Source organism: Myotis lucifugus, unplaced genomic scaffold, assembly GCF_000147115.1.
Source record: "Myotis lucifugus unplaced genomic scaffold, Myoluc2.0 scaffold_90, whole genome shotgun sequence".
Taxonomy (NCBI): domain Eukaryota; kingdom Metazoa; phylum Chordata; class Mammalia; order Chiroptera; family Vespertilionidae; genus Myotis; species Myotis lucifugus.
The window spans coordinates 1,435,874-1,450,866 of NW_005871138.1; the positions used below are offsets into that span (position 1 = coordinate 1,435,874).

Consider the following 14,993-nt stretch of genomic DNA (forward strand, 5'->3'; position numbering starts at 1 on the left):
CCCCCGCCATGTCCCTGTGAAGGCAAGGTGTGTTTTATTTTCATTTAGTGTTGACATTTGATGTAATTTTATATTAGTTTCAGGTATACAGGATAGTGGTTAGACATTTGCGTAATTGCCGAAGTGATCCCCCTGATAAGTCTACTACCCACCTGACACCAGGCATAGTTTTACAATACTATTGACTATGTTCACTATGATGCATTTTGCATCCCTCTGACTGTTTTGTAATTACCAGTTTGTACTTCTTAATTCCTTCACCTTCCTCACCCAGCCCCCCCAAGGCAAGGCATTATCTATACCAGGGGTCCTCAAACTTTTTAAACAGGGGGCCAGTTCACTGTCCCTCAGACCGTTGGAGGGCCAGACTATAGTTTAAAAAAAAACTATGAACAAATTCCTATGCACACTGCACATATCTTATTTTGAAGTAAAAAAACAAAATTGGAACAAATACAATATTTGTATTTGCATGTGGCCCGCGGGCCATAGTTTGAGGACCCCTGATCTATACCCATTTTACAGATGAGAAAACGGCTGGGCAAGGGCCATATCAGCGACCACCTTTCTCTCCTGTCCTGTCCCGTCTCTGTCCTGTTTCTCTCTCTCCTCTCTCTCATTTATTCCACTCCTGCCACACCACCTCCTCACAGTTACTTGTTACCCACATATGCTCCCACTTCAGACCCCTTGCATTTGCTGTTCCCTCTGCCAGGCTCACTTTCCCCACAGATTTTTGCAGGACTCCCTCCCTTGCTTCTCCGGTCTATAATCACATGTCGCCTCCACACAGGGGTCTTCCTGACCTCCCTATGCAAGAGAACACTTTTTTTCCTACTACTCTCTAGCCCCCTCATTCTGATTTGTCTTCATAGTATTGATTGCTGCTTGGCAATGGATTATATACTTGATTTTTCTTTGTTTTATCTCATCTCTTTTATAGAACATAATATCCACCAGGTGAAGAAGTTTTCTCTTGTTTTATTAACAAATGTGTCCCCAGATCTTAGAATACTGCCTGCTATGGAGGAGGTGCTCAAGGGACATTTATTGAATGAATGAATGAATGAATGAATGATGTTTCCCAGCCCCACATATGATCACAAAGTTTTCATAGAGCAGAGCTGGTATTTGGCCCAGGCTGGGCGACCTGGGAGCCAGGATTGATCCCCTCTGGGTTGATGTCTCTTATTCTTGCCCTCACTTCTTCCCTAGGAGCTAGCCAAGAGGACACCCGGAAAGCACCCAGACCACCCTGCGGTCCAGAGCGCCCTGCAGGCCATGAAGACCGTGTGCTCCAACATCAATGAGACCAAGAGGCAGATGGAGAAGCTGGAGGCGCTGGAGCAGCTGCAGTCCCACATCGAAGGCTGGGAGGTGGGCCTGGGGCAGGAGGGGCCCTCCGGTTGGCGAGGGGCACAGGGAGTGTGCAGCTGCAGGAACAGACTTTGGCCTGGGCACTAAATTCAGCCTGTAGCGTATTTGTTCAGCCTACATGATATTTGTAAAGAAATTGTTTAATTATTTTTCAATTAAGTCCACATAAAAATGTACACTTCAAGTTTCCCTTGAAAAACAGTAACACTGAGCCCCCATTTTCCACAGTAACAGCCACCGGAGCTTCCAGTTTTCCTTAGTCTCCACCCCCTCCTCATTACTCCCCAATCATTCTCTTCACAAGTTGCCTTACCTGCCTGGTGCCCATAGGCCTTAGATTTTTCGATACCAAGGTCAGGGGTCTACTCCAGGACAGGATTCTGGCTCTGATACTTCCTTGCTGGGTGACTTTAGGTCAGTGTCTTAACTTCTCTGAACTTCAGTTTCCTCATCGATACCTGGCACATAGTAAGCACTCAATACATGGTAGATATTGATATTGCTATCATCATCATTATTAGGGGATGGGATTCTTGAGATCTTCTGACTGTGTGTAATTTATTTGTTTAAACCTCGACATCTTTCTTAGATTATTAGAGATTTCCTACAAATCCATAGAAGGAAATGGAAAAATCTGAATAAATAAAAAAAATCAATATCAGAGTAAATACAGCTGGAAGGGGAGATTAAGAGCAAAAATCAAAGACTCTGTGGACACAGTTATCCTCTGAATCATCTGCCTTTGGGTTTTCTGGACTTGCTGTGTTTGGGATTTCTACTTCGTTTCCCTGTGTGGGGAAATCTCACATGTGACTCTGTATTGCTAAGGGGCGGAGGGTTTGGCTGCAGAGAGGAGAGGGATCGGTGTTCAGTGAAGATGTGGGGATTGTGGGCCCCCTCTGTGTGGAGGGATTCCTTTGCCTCAGTTTCCTCATCTGGATTATGCTTGCCATGTCCCCCACCCTCTTTCCCCTCGGCCTTCCTGCCTGTCCGAGACTGGAGAACAAAGAACTCAGACCCCTTGTTGCTCGGGGTTGGGATGTGATTGGCCAAGATCAGATCCAGCTGCTTGACATTTGGAAGGTGGGAGCTGGATGGAGGCCACCTTGTGCTGTCTTGCAGCAAAGCACAGCCTTGGTCGTGTTTGACTTTCTGTGGTGGCATGCGCAGAGGGCCCGGCTCCAGCTTCCCGGTGTCGGCAGGCAGGGCAGGGGCCTTTTTGTTGTTGGTGGCAGGACAGGATGGCTTTGCAGCGGACAGTGGAGGCAGCGGCTGCTGAGGGCCAGCTGTCAGGTTGGCGTTTTCCTGGAGTATCAGCTCAGGCTGTTGCTGTCCTGACTTCCCCTTTTCCCAGGAGGGCAGAGGCCGTGGCCCCTAGTGGGGCCTTGTTCTTGGTTTGCTGGGAGCCCCGGCCTAAATTCCTACCCCTTCTAGACCCTCATTGATTGGGGAAGCCCCCCATTTCTTTCTGCCTAAAATGCATAGCTTGGTTTCTGTTTCCTACAACTAAAAATCGCCTGATCATCAGTGTTGGTCAGGATGTGTTCCACAAGGACTCTTGTTTCAGCCTCATGACGTCAGCGCTCTGATCTGGTCTCTTGTCATCCTGTTGGCCTTCTTCTCATGGTTCCAGGATGGCAGCAGCTTCAGGCAGTGAGAGGGACTCCTCTCTCGGAGAGGAAACCTTTCCCAGAAGCCCCAGAGGAACTTCCCTCTCATTTTATTGGCCGGAAGTGGGTTACATGGCCACTTTCCACATATGTGCTCACATAGGGAGCAAATATTTTGACATATTTAAGCGCCTGTCCCTTTGGACTTTGAGCTTCCTGGCAGCCAAAGTGAAAAGAACAGGGCATATAAATTACTGAACATTTATTGTCAAAAAAGGAAGATATAGACCAGTTCTTCTGGGAGACAGATAATTTCCTGGAAACCAGCTGGAAAAGAAATTTCTCACATGGGCCCCTGTAGAGAGGGTATTGCACAAGCAATTTGGCAGCCAGAGCAGAAGTGATTTCCAGATGCCTTCTTCTGGTAAGGGCCCAGGGAAATAGGAACTGAGGGTTTTGGGGACCCCCTTTGTCCCAGAAAAATTTACAGTTTGAGCATGGCCCTTATTTTGATCACTACAGTAGGAAATAAAGTGACCCAGAATAAGAATCGCAGGCAATTACTGAGCACCTGTTATATATTTCCAACTTTAGAAGGGAGGTGTTGTTATTCCCATTTTACAGATAAGGAAACTGAGGCACAGGGACTTGGTTTTGAAGCTCAGCACTATAACCTGCAGAGTTCCTTGCCTCAGGCTAGTGTGTCCTGCTCTCTTGTCGTATTTCCCCCTACTTGTCTAATTTTAGGAATAATATCCCTGAAGTTATCTTCTGGTGTCATTTTGAGGATAAAGTGAAGTGTGGAATATGAATGTTCTTTGGAAAATGTGAAAGGTTTTCTGTGCAGTAGGACGGTTTTTAAAGATAGCTTCATCCTCAAGGTGACTTGTGGAAATAATATGTTTTAGCTAGAAAAAATGATGTTTACCAACGAGGCTACTTGCCTTGGCTTCATGCCATCAGTAGTTACGATCTCAGGGGACATGACGAGTTAAGGTGTCGTTCACGGTGAATGAGAGCGATGGCCAGTCCTTATTTCTGATACTCTTCCTGATCGTTTCTAATCCTTTTGCTTGACCTGTTGCCAATCTGATTAGGTGGTTGTTGCCTCTCTCGGAACATGGCTGACAAGGACTTGCTTTGGGAGGAGGGGAGTCTTTTCCGGGCCACGTTCTTGCTGTGTGCTGGGGCTTGCAGCATTAGTTTGATATCTGATCTGTGGTTTTATGGGGCCTGATCCTTCGTAAGCCACTTGTCCTTTTTAGTTGTGAGGCTGGTTTAGTTCAAACCAGATAAGTTAATCCATAAATCCATTTTGCTGAGCACAAGGAAACGGCAGTGTGTTGCAATACTGTGGAAGTGAGTGGACGAGCCAGCCTCCTCTGTGTGGGGGGATTCCTTTGCCTCAGTTAACTCTTCTGGAAAGTCTGGATAGTAGAAGTACCCCTTGAGTCACCTGGGGATTAGGGAGTGATGCATGCAGAGCACTCAGAACAGCGCTTTCTTCCCTGGCTCAGCGCAAACGCTCAACAGGAGGAGCCGTGGCAGCAAAGCAGGATTTCTTCCTTAGATGTTTTAGATGAACAAGCATCATGCAGCTTGGCTAGAGCTCACACCCAGCGTGGGCTGACCCAGGGGACACTCCAGAGGCAAGCCCCACAGACGGTCGTAATAAAAAGAAATGTATCAGAGAGAAACAGGGCACACTCCTCTTGCTGGCTCTGGGAGCCCTGGTTTAAGAGCCCATCGACTGCTCACCCATGAGGGAACAGAGGAAACCATGAATAGAAGTTCTGATGTGTTCTTTCCACCCTGCCTAGGCTGCCTGTGCTCCCGGGAACACGTGGTCTCTTCCCTCCCGAGACCCCTGCTCTTGACCAGTGATTGCACACAAACACCTTTGAGGTTGCCTTCTAAGAGGCAGCCTAGGGTAGCAGAGATAGTGGACAGGGCAGAGGGGCCACCTGCCTGGGTCCAGGTCCCAGCTTGCTCACTCACTAGCTATATGACCTTGAACAAGTGGCATTCTTGTGGGGGAGATGGAATAACAAGTCCAGACATAAATAAATTAGGGGGAAGGCATAGGTAATAAGCCCCCCAAAACAAAACAAAGCTAGATGCTGACCAGGGCTGTCTGACTGAGTGAGTCCTTTCATCTCCCTGAGCCCCAAGTCCCACGTCTGTGCATGGTCACCTCCGTATGCCCGTCCCAGCATTGTCCTGGCTCGCTCAGCAGATGGAAGCCATTGATCACGTGATGGTTTCCTGTCCGCTGACAGATTGGCGGTGCATTTAGATTTTGGGGTGAGGGAGGCAGTGGTAGGTCCTGTCTCTGGGAGGGAAGAGGGTATCCCCAAGTGTTCTGGACTTGCCAGCTCATTCACTGTGCCCCTTGTCACTCTCCCAGGGGTCCAACCTCACGGACATCTGCACCCAGCTCCTCCTGCAAGGGACTTTGTTAAAAATCTCCGCAGGCAACATCCAGGAGAGGGCCTTCTTCCTCTTTGACAACCTCCTTGTCTATTGCAAGCGGAAATCCAGGTGAGTTGCTGGGGGCAGGGCTGCCCAGGTGGGCCAGGCGGCTGGGATTGGGTTGAACCCTGACAGTTTCTCATGGTGACAACATCCCTCTCTGCACCTCCTTTTCTCTAGATCAGCACTGTCCATAGAAATACAATGTTTGAGCCACGTAGGTTATTTAACACTTAATGTTGTTATTTGAAATAGCCACATTACGTGAAAGGAAACCAGTGAGATGAATTTAAATAAAAATTTTTATTTATCCCATTACATCCCCAAATATTATCATTTTAGTATAATAAATTAAAAAAATTATTATAGAGATGTTTTGTATTCTTTTAAAAATTTTACACTGAATCTTCAAAGTGTGTTATGTGCAGGTTGGGGCAAAATTAGATTTACAGTTGTGAGTACATGAAACAGTTTATTCTTGTGTTATTATTTATTAATTATTGTATTATTTTCCATACAAACAACTGTAAACCTACTTTTGCCCCATCCTGTATGTACACTTACTACACATCTCAATTTGTACTAGTCAAATTTAAAAAAATTTTAAAAAATATGTTTTTGTTGATTTTTAGGGAGAGAGAGGAAGGGAGAGGGATAGAAATAGAAACATCGATGAGAGAGAAACATGATCAATTGCCTCCTGCATGCCCCTTACTGGGGATTGAGCCCACAACCTGGTCATGTGCCCTGACGGGAATCGAACGGTGACCTCTTGGTTCATGGGTCAGTGCTCAACCACTGAGCGACACCAACCAGGCTGTACTAGCCACACTTTAAGTGTTCAGTAGCCACATGAGACTGTGGCTTCCATGTTGGACAGTGTAGGTTGAGACAATCATGGAAGTTGGAAAGTTTCTTGTGACACCAGCATCCTGTGATTCTAAGATCCAAGACAGAGGGTTGGAGGGGAGAGGGCTCTTCTGTTCTCAGGCTTTGCAACAGAAAGGATAGTACCACTGTCATCTTTGTATCTTTCACTGGAACTTCTTGCACTCTGTAGAGTCTAGGAGTGAATGCATGGGTGGATGAGTGGTAGATGCAGGTGTGAGTGATGGGATATATGGGCAAATGAGGAGGCATAGATGGGTAGTTGGAGGTTTGGGAGATGAATGAATGGTGTATGAAGGGAGGCAGGGAGGGAGAGATTGGATGTATGTATGAATTGATTTCTGAATAGATGAGTGAGTAGGTGAATGAGTGAGTGGTTGAATGGTTGGAGGTGCAGGAGGTGGTGGGATGGAGGGATGGATAGAAGTTGGGGGAATGTATGGATGTTTGGGTAGATGGAGAAATGGATATGAAAAGATGATGAGCTGGCAGAGGTATGTTTGAATGAATAGTGAATTGGGGCCTTAATATATAGTTTGTTGAGTCAAAAGGCTGATGAATGGATGGGAGGGTGGGTAGGTGATGGAGGTTAGTGGATTAGTGGATAGATGACCAGTTAGATGTGTTGTTGATGGATGGATGGATGGTAGTTGCTATGGTGGTTGAAGTTTGGTATGGATAATTGGATGACTGAGTGGATGGATGGATGGATGGATGGATGATTGGAAAGAGGGAAAATTAGACAGCTAGGTGGGGGCATGCGTGGATGGGTGGATGCATGGATAGTGGACTGAGAGATTCCTGCCTTTTAGGTTTTTTGCTCAGCAGGCAGAGGACTGTCTCATTGTGACCCTTTTTGAATTATGCTTCCTGTTACTTTGTCTTGGGTAACTTTCCAGAGGCTTCACTTCTGTAGTGAAAGCGAAGGCTGAGGGCGGTTCACTCTGGGCCCTGCTGTCAGCATTCCCTCCAGCCCCTTTCTGGTCTGGGCATGTCACTTACTGTCTGAGCCTAATTTTCCCTGTCTGTTTCTGCTGCCACCTGAGGGTGTGGGCAGGAGCCTTTCCATAGGTTGAATAATGGGCGTTCCATGCACATGTGTGGGCTTCTCATTGTCTTCCTCTTCCAGCCTGACCTCTCTGAGCCTGTTTTCTCTTCTGTAAAATAGGGATGATTAACCTCTTCTTACAGTGGTGTTTGGTTAAGAGCCCAGCTCCTTATAATTGAAACCCTGTCCAGTGATTTCTCTAGATCTGTGACTTTGCCACAGTTTTCTCATCTGTAAAATAGGGTGAACAGCTACCCCAGAGTCTTTGTGAAGAATGAATGTGTTAAGTATGCCTGGCACATAGAAAGTGTGCAAAATAAGGGGTAGCTGCTCTTACTGCTACTGTTAACGTACCTCTGCACACGTTGAGTTCCTATTCAGTGCCATCCCATAGCACCTGGTACATAGTAGGTGCTTCAACCACAGGCCCCTTCCCCTCGGCCCTTTCCTCCCTATTCTGGGGCTTGGTCCTTCTCCTTAGAGGTCTTAGTTTCCCTCTTTCACCATCTAGCGGTGGCTGGGTCAGCATGTTTTCTCATTTGATATTTTATGCCTGTCCACTGGGTTAGGTGTATTTGTGTCTGTTTCATGTCCTCCTGTCCCTCCATCCGTGTCCCCATCTCCTTCCTCCTTGCTTCCTGCCTGTTCTCACTGGGGCCATCCTGAGAGCCTTTCTTTGGCAGTGCCAAGGCCATTGCCAGCTTTCACCCCCGCCTTCCCCGCTGCCCGGCCTGGGCTGTCTGTAACAGGAACTTTCCCCAGAAAACACAATGTTTCTTCAGGCCTCTGACCTGCTCCCAGCTTTGGCTGAGTTTGCTGAGTTAGCTTCAGCTACCCCCGTGCGGGCCCATCCTTCATGGTGTGGCCGTACCTGTCCGAGTGAGAGCAGCTGGTCCTGATCTTGCTGACTCCCAGTGGACCTTCTCCGGCTGCCCTTTGGCCGCCATGAGCTCTTGGAAGGCCATTTCCTTCCCAGTTCTGTGAGTGAGCCGGGCTGGTGGACGGAGAAGGCACATCTGTCTCCCGAGAGGACCTGGCAGGTGGCCAGGTTCCTGCCTCGGGATCGGGAGCCAGAGGACTGGGCTGTGAGAGGTCCCAGAGGGACTGGGCAGTGGTGGATGGAACAACTGGCCCGACTGTGATGTGGTCACAGGAAATGCCTGACGTAGCTAGGTGTCTGCCGACTGTTTTGTCTTTGCCTGGGTCACGCAGGGCACCGCCCGTCCGGGACGCGGGTCAGGGAAGGCCTCTGACTCAGTGTTTCTGGTCTAATTCAAAAGTAGAGGCTCCTTGGATGTCAGAGTGGAAGGGCATGTTTTAAAGCCTACCTCCCCATTCTTCAGAGGGAAACAGAGTCAGAAGAGCTAAGTCTCATATCTCAGCTCTCTGCCTAGCATCTTAGAGAAGGCAGCAGCAGGTAGTGGTTAAGGACCCAGAGGCCTGCCACTTACCCGCTGTGACCTTGGGTAAGTTATATCAGCTCTTTGTGCCTCTGTTTTCCTGTCTGTTAAATGGGGATAAAAGTCTCATAGGATTGTTTTTATTAAGTCAAATAAGACATGTAAAGTGGTTAGAATAGGCCGGGCACATGTCTGTAAAGTAGAAGAAATGTAAATCTTTACCTTCACTTGGTGTCTCCCACACGGCTCACAAATTAAGCCGTGTCTAAAACAAGACACTTTATCTTCATCACAACTCCTGCTCCCAGCCTTTTCCTCCTCTGGTTTCCTCCTTCCCAGTCAGTGGCACCACCACTTACCCAGGAGCTCAGAATCTTAGGTGTCCTTGATTCTGATCACTTCATCCCACACCCACTTCATCAGTAAGTCCTTTGCATTCTGGCCAGAACCTCGGTGTAATTCCCACAAAAATTCCAGGAGGGAGGTTGTGTGTGTGTGTATGTAAACGATTGTAAAATTTACATGGAAACACAAAAGCGGACGGTTTTGGAGAAGGACCAAGCTGGAGGACATGTATTACTGACACCAGGCTACTGTAAAGCTGTAGTAATCCAGATGTGGTCTTGGGCCCAGGCTGGGTGGCTCAGTTGGTTGGAGCATTTGTAAAAGTTAATTGAGCCATATACTACTTTGGGCATTTTTTTCCTGTATGGATATTACTTTAAGAAAAAGTTTATAAAAATATGTGTACACAAACCATCTCCTATCCTGGTTCTTCCTGATATCCATTGGCCCATCCCTAGTCCTTATCCACAGGCAACCAGAGGGAGTCCTTTAAAACTTAAATGAGATCATGTTACTCTGGTCGGACCCTGCCTGGCTCCCATCTCAGGCCACAGGAGAAGCCCATGTCACCACTGCCCACAGGGTCCTGCAGGGTCTGGCCCGTGTGGCCACTCTGACCCCGTTCCCCACACTCCCCTCACCCACCCAGCTCTAGCCATACCGGCCTCCTCGCTGGTTCTTGCAAGATGGCAGGCCATGGCGCCTGTGTCCTCTGGAATGTGCCCCCCCAGATACCCTCCCAGTTTCCTCCCTCACCTTCCCTAGGCCTTCGGTCCAGTGCCACCTCTTCAGTGAGGCCTTCCCTGGCCCTCTTCCCCGCCCCAGTTAATCACAGCCTCACCCTCCCTATCCATCCTTTTGTTTTATTATTATTTTTTACAACCTTTCTTATTTTTAAAACCTTAAATGTTTTATTTTAATTAAAAACACAAACATCACATTCATTAAACATTCTTTTCATATAGTGCCAAGGCCTCTTCTTGGAGGTTAAGGATCCTCTTCACACAAAAGCAACTCACCTTTATCCCGTCTTTCTGAAACATTCAACTTAATTTTCAGAGAGAGAATTCTCTCTCCACAGGCCTGTGTCCTCAGCTTATGTAATATTTAGTTTACCCACTTACAGTGGCAGGTGCACATCAGGCAAATTGGCTTGGGAACAAACACAGCTGACTCGGTGAGCATCGCCCACCTGGCCTTCAAGCTCGGAGGGCTCAGTCTCTGCTTTATTTTAACCTCAACGTTGAGCACTTCTGACACAATGAGAGTGTGACTTCTTAGCCTCCGTCTGTGCCCCTCCTGGTATTGGAAGATTGAGTTCTCAGAGACATTGCTTTGTTCACTCCTGCAGCCCCAGCACCTAGACAATTGTGCCTGGCACCCAGGAGGTGTTCTCTTAGTGCTTGTTGAATGTGTGGGTGGATGACTGCCCTAGGTTTGTATTCTCCCACAGGAAGTGCTGGTCAGATGTTTTCTGAGTGACTAGATGGGCGAGCCGTAGAATTCACCTGAGTGAATGAATGAATGGTGGGTAGGTGGATGCAGATGATGGATGGATGGACTGCCTACTCTCTTCCACTCCGGTCTTATTTCAGGAAGTTCCTGTTTGTTAGACACTTTGAGAGCCTCGACCCATTTTCTAGCCAAGAAGAATGGGTTTCTATTGCTTCTTGTTAGTTTCTCGTCGAAGTCGACTTTTAGCTGAAAAGTAGCTCTGTGAGGCCAGGAAGGCTAGCAGCCCATTTCCCAGATGAGGAAACTGGGTAGGAGTGGGGAAGTCACATAACCACCAGCCGAAAGCCCAGGCTCCTGGCCGGGGGCAGCACTCCTCCCGTTCCTGTGCCTCTCCCTGTGCCTGCTCCTCTCCCTCCGCTCTGTTGAAGACACTGGCGCTCCCCTGAGGTGGGGCATGGGGGATGTTGACTTCCCACTGTCTTTCAGGGTCACCGGGAGCAAGAAATCCACCAAGAGGACCAAATCCATCAACGGCTCCCTCTACATCTTCAGGGGCCGAATCAACACTGAAGTCATGGAGGTGGAGAACGTGGAAGACGGGACAGGTAGGCCCCAACCCCAAGCCCTGCCTGAGCCCAGTCCCTCCTGCTCCATGACCCACTCTCTGTCTCAGTTAGTTTTTAAGCATTTATTTGAACCGGAACCTACCTACACAAAATGCCTAAAACTCATGCACATGAAATGAATGCCTGGGTCATCACCATTCAAGTTAACAAGTAAACACTGCCTGCCCCCTGGAAGCCCCCTCCCCCTCACAACCTCCTTCCCCCCAGAAGTAACCACTTCCAAATTCTGTGATGGTCATTTTCTTGCTTTTTAAAAATATTTTTACCTCCTAAGTATTACTAAATATTTTAATCACAATTTCTCTGTTTAAAATCTTACTTAAATGGTTATATTATAGCCCAGGCTGGTGTGTACAGTGGTTAGAGCACCAGCCCACATACCTAAGGGTTTTGGGCTCCATTCCTGGTCAAGGACATGTACCTGGGTTGCAGGTTTAATCCCCAGCCCTGGTCAGGGCACCTGTGGGAGGCAACCAATCGATGTGTCTCTTTCACATCCATGTTTCTCTCTCTCTCTCTCTTTCTCTCTCCCCCCCTCCTAACCCCTCCCTCCCTTCCACTCTCTCTAAAAATCAATGGAAAAAATAACCTTGGGTGAGGATTAACAACAAAATAGTATATTATATATATATTTAATGATGTTATATATTTCTATATGTGTGTGTGTGTGTGTATACATATATATATATATATATATATATATATATATATATATATAGTGTTATATAACATATATATTTAATGGTGTTATATATTTATATATATATTTATATTTAATTTTTAATCTCAGTTTTGATCTATTGGATTTTTAAAATTGAATTTATTGGAGTAACACTGGTTAACAAAATTGTACATGTTTCAGGTGCACAATTCCACAACACATCACCTGTACACTGTATTGTCATTAACACCATACAATCTTTTGCATCTTGCTTTTTTCTCTCAGCCCCGTGTTGGTGAGATCCATCCGTGTTTCTGCATGCAGCTCTCTCTAGCTTGTTGGTTTCCATCGCTGTGTGATATTCCATTGCATGAATAGTCCAGTTTACCCATCCCTTTGATGATGGACATTTAGGTTGTTTCCGCTGTTGACGATTATGGACGGTGATGCTGTGAGCGTTCTCGTGTAAACCTCTTGGTGTATGTGCCCTAAAGCTTGTCTAGAGCAGGGGTTCTTAACGGGCTTTGAGCCACAGACCCCTTTGGCAGTCTCCTGAACCCTGTGGCCCCCTCCGCTGATTCAGGGCACAGGCAGTCCCTGAAGCAACTTCCCTGGATAACACCAGCCTGTTTTCACAGGGGTTTGCCAATCCCCACCCAGCAAGCAGCACCTGAGGGCCCATGACTCGGTGTTATCTGGCTTGTACCAGGGATCCGAGTAGCCCAAGGCCAGAATGAAATGGGCAGGGAGACAGGGATTCATTCCTGGGCTCTGGGTTGGCATCTCCCTTTGAGTCACCTGCATTTGTGCCTGGACTGCAAGATCTTGAAGCCCCTGTCATTGAGGGTCTGCAGATCTTCCCTGCCTGCCAGAGAATAGCCAGGAGAAGGAGTGAGAATTGGAAGGGTGGAAAGTTCAGTTCTCAAATCCTGATCCTGCCCGTGCCCCTGGAGCCGCAGGGCCTGTCCTGTCAGCTCACTCACAAGCGTGTGGTCGGGAATGTTCAGAGTTGTGTGGCCGAGTCTGCTCACCCACCTTTGCCTCCTGCCTTCGCCAGCGGATTATCACAGCCATGGCTACACTGTCACCAACGGCTGGAAGATCCACAACACGGCCAAGAACAAGTGGTTTGTCTGCATGGCCAAGACGGCGGAGGAGAAGCAGAAGTGGCTGGATGCCATCATCCGAGAGCGGGAGCAACGTGAGAGTGAGTTCTCTGGAGAGTGGAGGCTCTGGGGGGCTTCCCCGAGGAGAGTCACTTCTGCAGAGTGAGGGCTGTGCCTAGGGAAGGGGCATGGAGGTCAGAGCTACTAGAAGCAGGACTCGGAAGGGGCGGGGAGCTCGGGGACTGTGTTGCACCTTGGTGGTAACTCAGATCACCTGAGGTCATCTGGTTTAGCCCACTAGGTAGATGGTGAAACTGAGGCCCAATGGAGGGGACTTGCCCAAGGTCATGTCGAGACGATTGATCATCCTTGGATTCGTGACATCTTTCACCCTTGGGGTTTGGTGGCAAAGATGCTGTCTGCATGCCTTTCCTCCTCCACGGTTCTCTAACCTTCTCCTGGGGTTGTGTTAGAGAGTCACCGAGTCTGCGTTGGGGAGGAGGGTCCTTGAGAGTTGCCTATTGCTGTGGTCATGCATCTCTGGGCCCACGCACCTCTGAGGCAGCTCCCACAGGAAGTGCGGGGCTGGGTGTGGTAGTTGGGTGAGGTTGGGGTGGGTAGTGGACTGTTGTGCAGTCACTACCAGGCTTGGAAAAGCGAGACTTGGTGTGTTTGGGGCAAGTTACTTCAGCTGCTGGACCTCAGTGATGTCGCCTGAGACGTGGGGATAACAGTTCCTGCTTGGCAGTTTGACATGTGATCCTAAAATCTATCCTGACCTCCCACATTGTGCTGTAGACATCTCACACACGCCATGTCTAATCAGAGCCCTTCATCTCCATCCGATCTTCTGCTCAAACCTGCTCATCCCATCAACTTCCCTATCTCAGTAAGTGGCCCCTCCATTCTCTCACGAGCTCAATTCTTGGTGTCATCTTTGATTTCATCCTGCTCCCCAAATTCAGTAGATCAGATCCTTTTAATTCTGCCTTTCACATATATGCCAGATCCATCCACGTCTCTCCTGTCCCTACAAAGCACAAGTCACTGTCACCTCTCAAGCATATAGGTCCAACATGACTAGATCCATTGATTATATTTTTTTTCCTAAAGAAGCTAGACATCTGAATTTTAAGGTGGTATTTCTTGATTTTAAATATTGCATCAAAATTTATTAAAATGGCATTAGGCTAAACAAGCTACTGAAGTTGGCCCCCGGTTGTGATGCCTAAAACTGATCAGGGCCGGGTGTGTGGTCAGGACTGGGCCAGAGTTCAGGGGTGTGGCCTGGCCTGGGTGTGGCGAATCAGGATCTTTGTGGTCAGAATCGAAGGTTGTGGTTAGTGCAGAGCATATGTGATCACGAGTGGGGTGTGGCTTGAGAGCGCCTTGGTTGTTAGAAACGGGGTATTGTCAGAACCCTGACCTTTCAGGGGTGGGGTTCATTGCTGTGGTCAGCAGTATGGATCTGGAGCAAAACTTTCTGGCTCTAAATTCTGCTTCTACCACTTCTAGTTGGGAAATCTCGTACAGAGAACTTAATTTCACTGCGCCTCAGTTTCTTCATCTGTGAAATGGGGATAATGGTACTTGCTTGTAGGTTTCCTGAGGACCAAGTGGCATATGGTAGATGTTTATAGTGTTTCCTGTGATTGTTTGTCATTCCTATCATTGTCAGGAGCAGACAGGGTCCAAGTAGAAAATGCGGGGGTTTGGGGGGGGCGGAGGGGTCGTCGGGCAGTGATCTGGGTCACGGTTCTGTGTGTGTTGTATTTTCTAGAGAAATGGCCAAATAGCCATACCTGGCTGGAAGGAGATCTCTCTCAGTAGACTTTCCAATAACCTATAAATTTGAAAACCTATCCTCAGGTTGAAGGCTTGAATAAGCTTAACTGCTACTTGCTCTGGGATTTTTTGTCTGGGCCTCAGTTTTACCATCTGCAAAATGGGGGGTTTTAACTATCCTTTCTTACCGAGTTCTTTAGAGGAGCCGAGGACAGAGACC

General features: G+C 47.9%; 1 protein-coding gene across 1 annotated transcript in view; it reads left to right on the plus strand.

Moving 5' to 3' along the window:
- Positions 1-14,993, plus strand: part of PREX1 (phosphatidylinositol-3,4,5-trisphosphate dependent Rac exchange factor 1) — a 104,266-nt gene that overhangs the window by 34,847 nt on the left and 54,426 nt on the right. Inside the window, 4 exon segments of the mRNA XM_023756259.1 lie at positions 1,216-1,377; positions 5,395-5,528; positions 11,082-11,200; positions 12,940-13,089. Of these exon segments, the coding sequence (XP_023612027.1) occupies positions 1,216-1,377; positions 5,395-5,528; positions 11,082-11,200; positions 12,940-13,089 (565 nt within the window).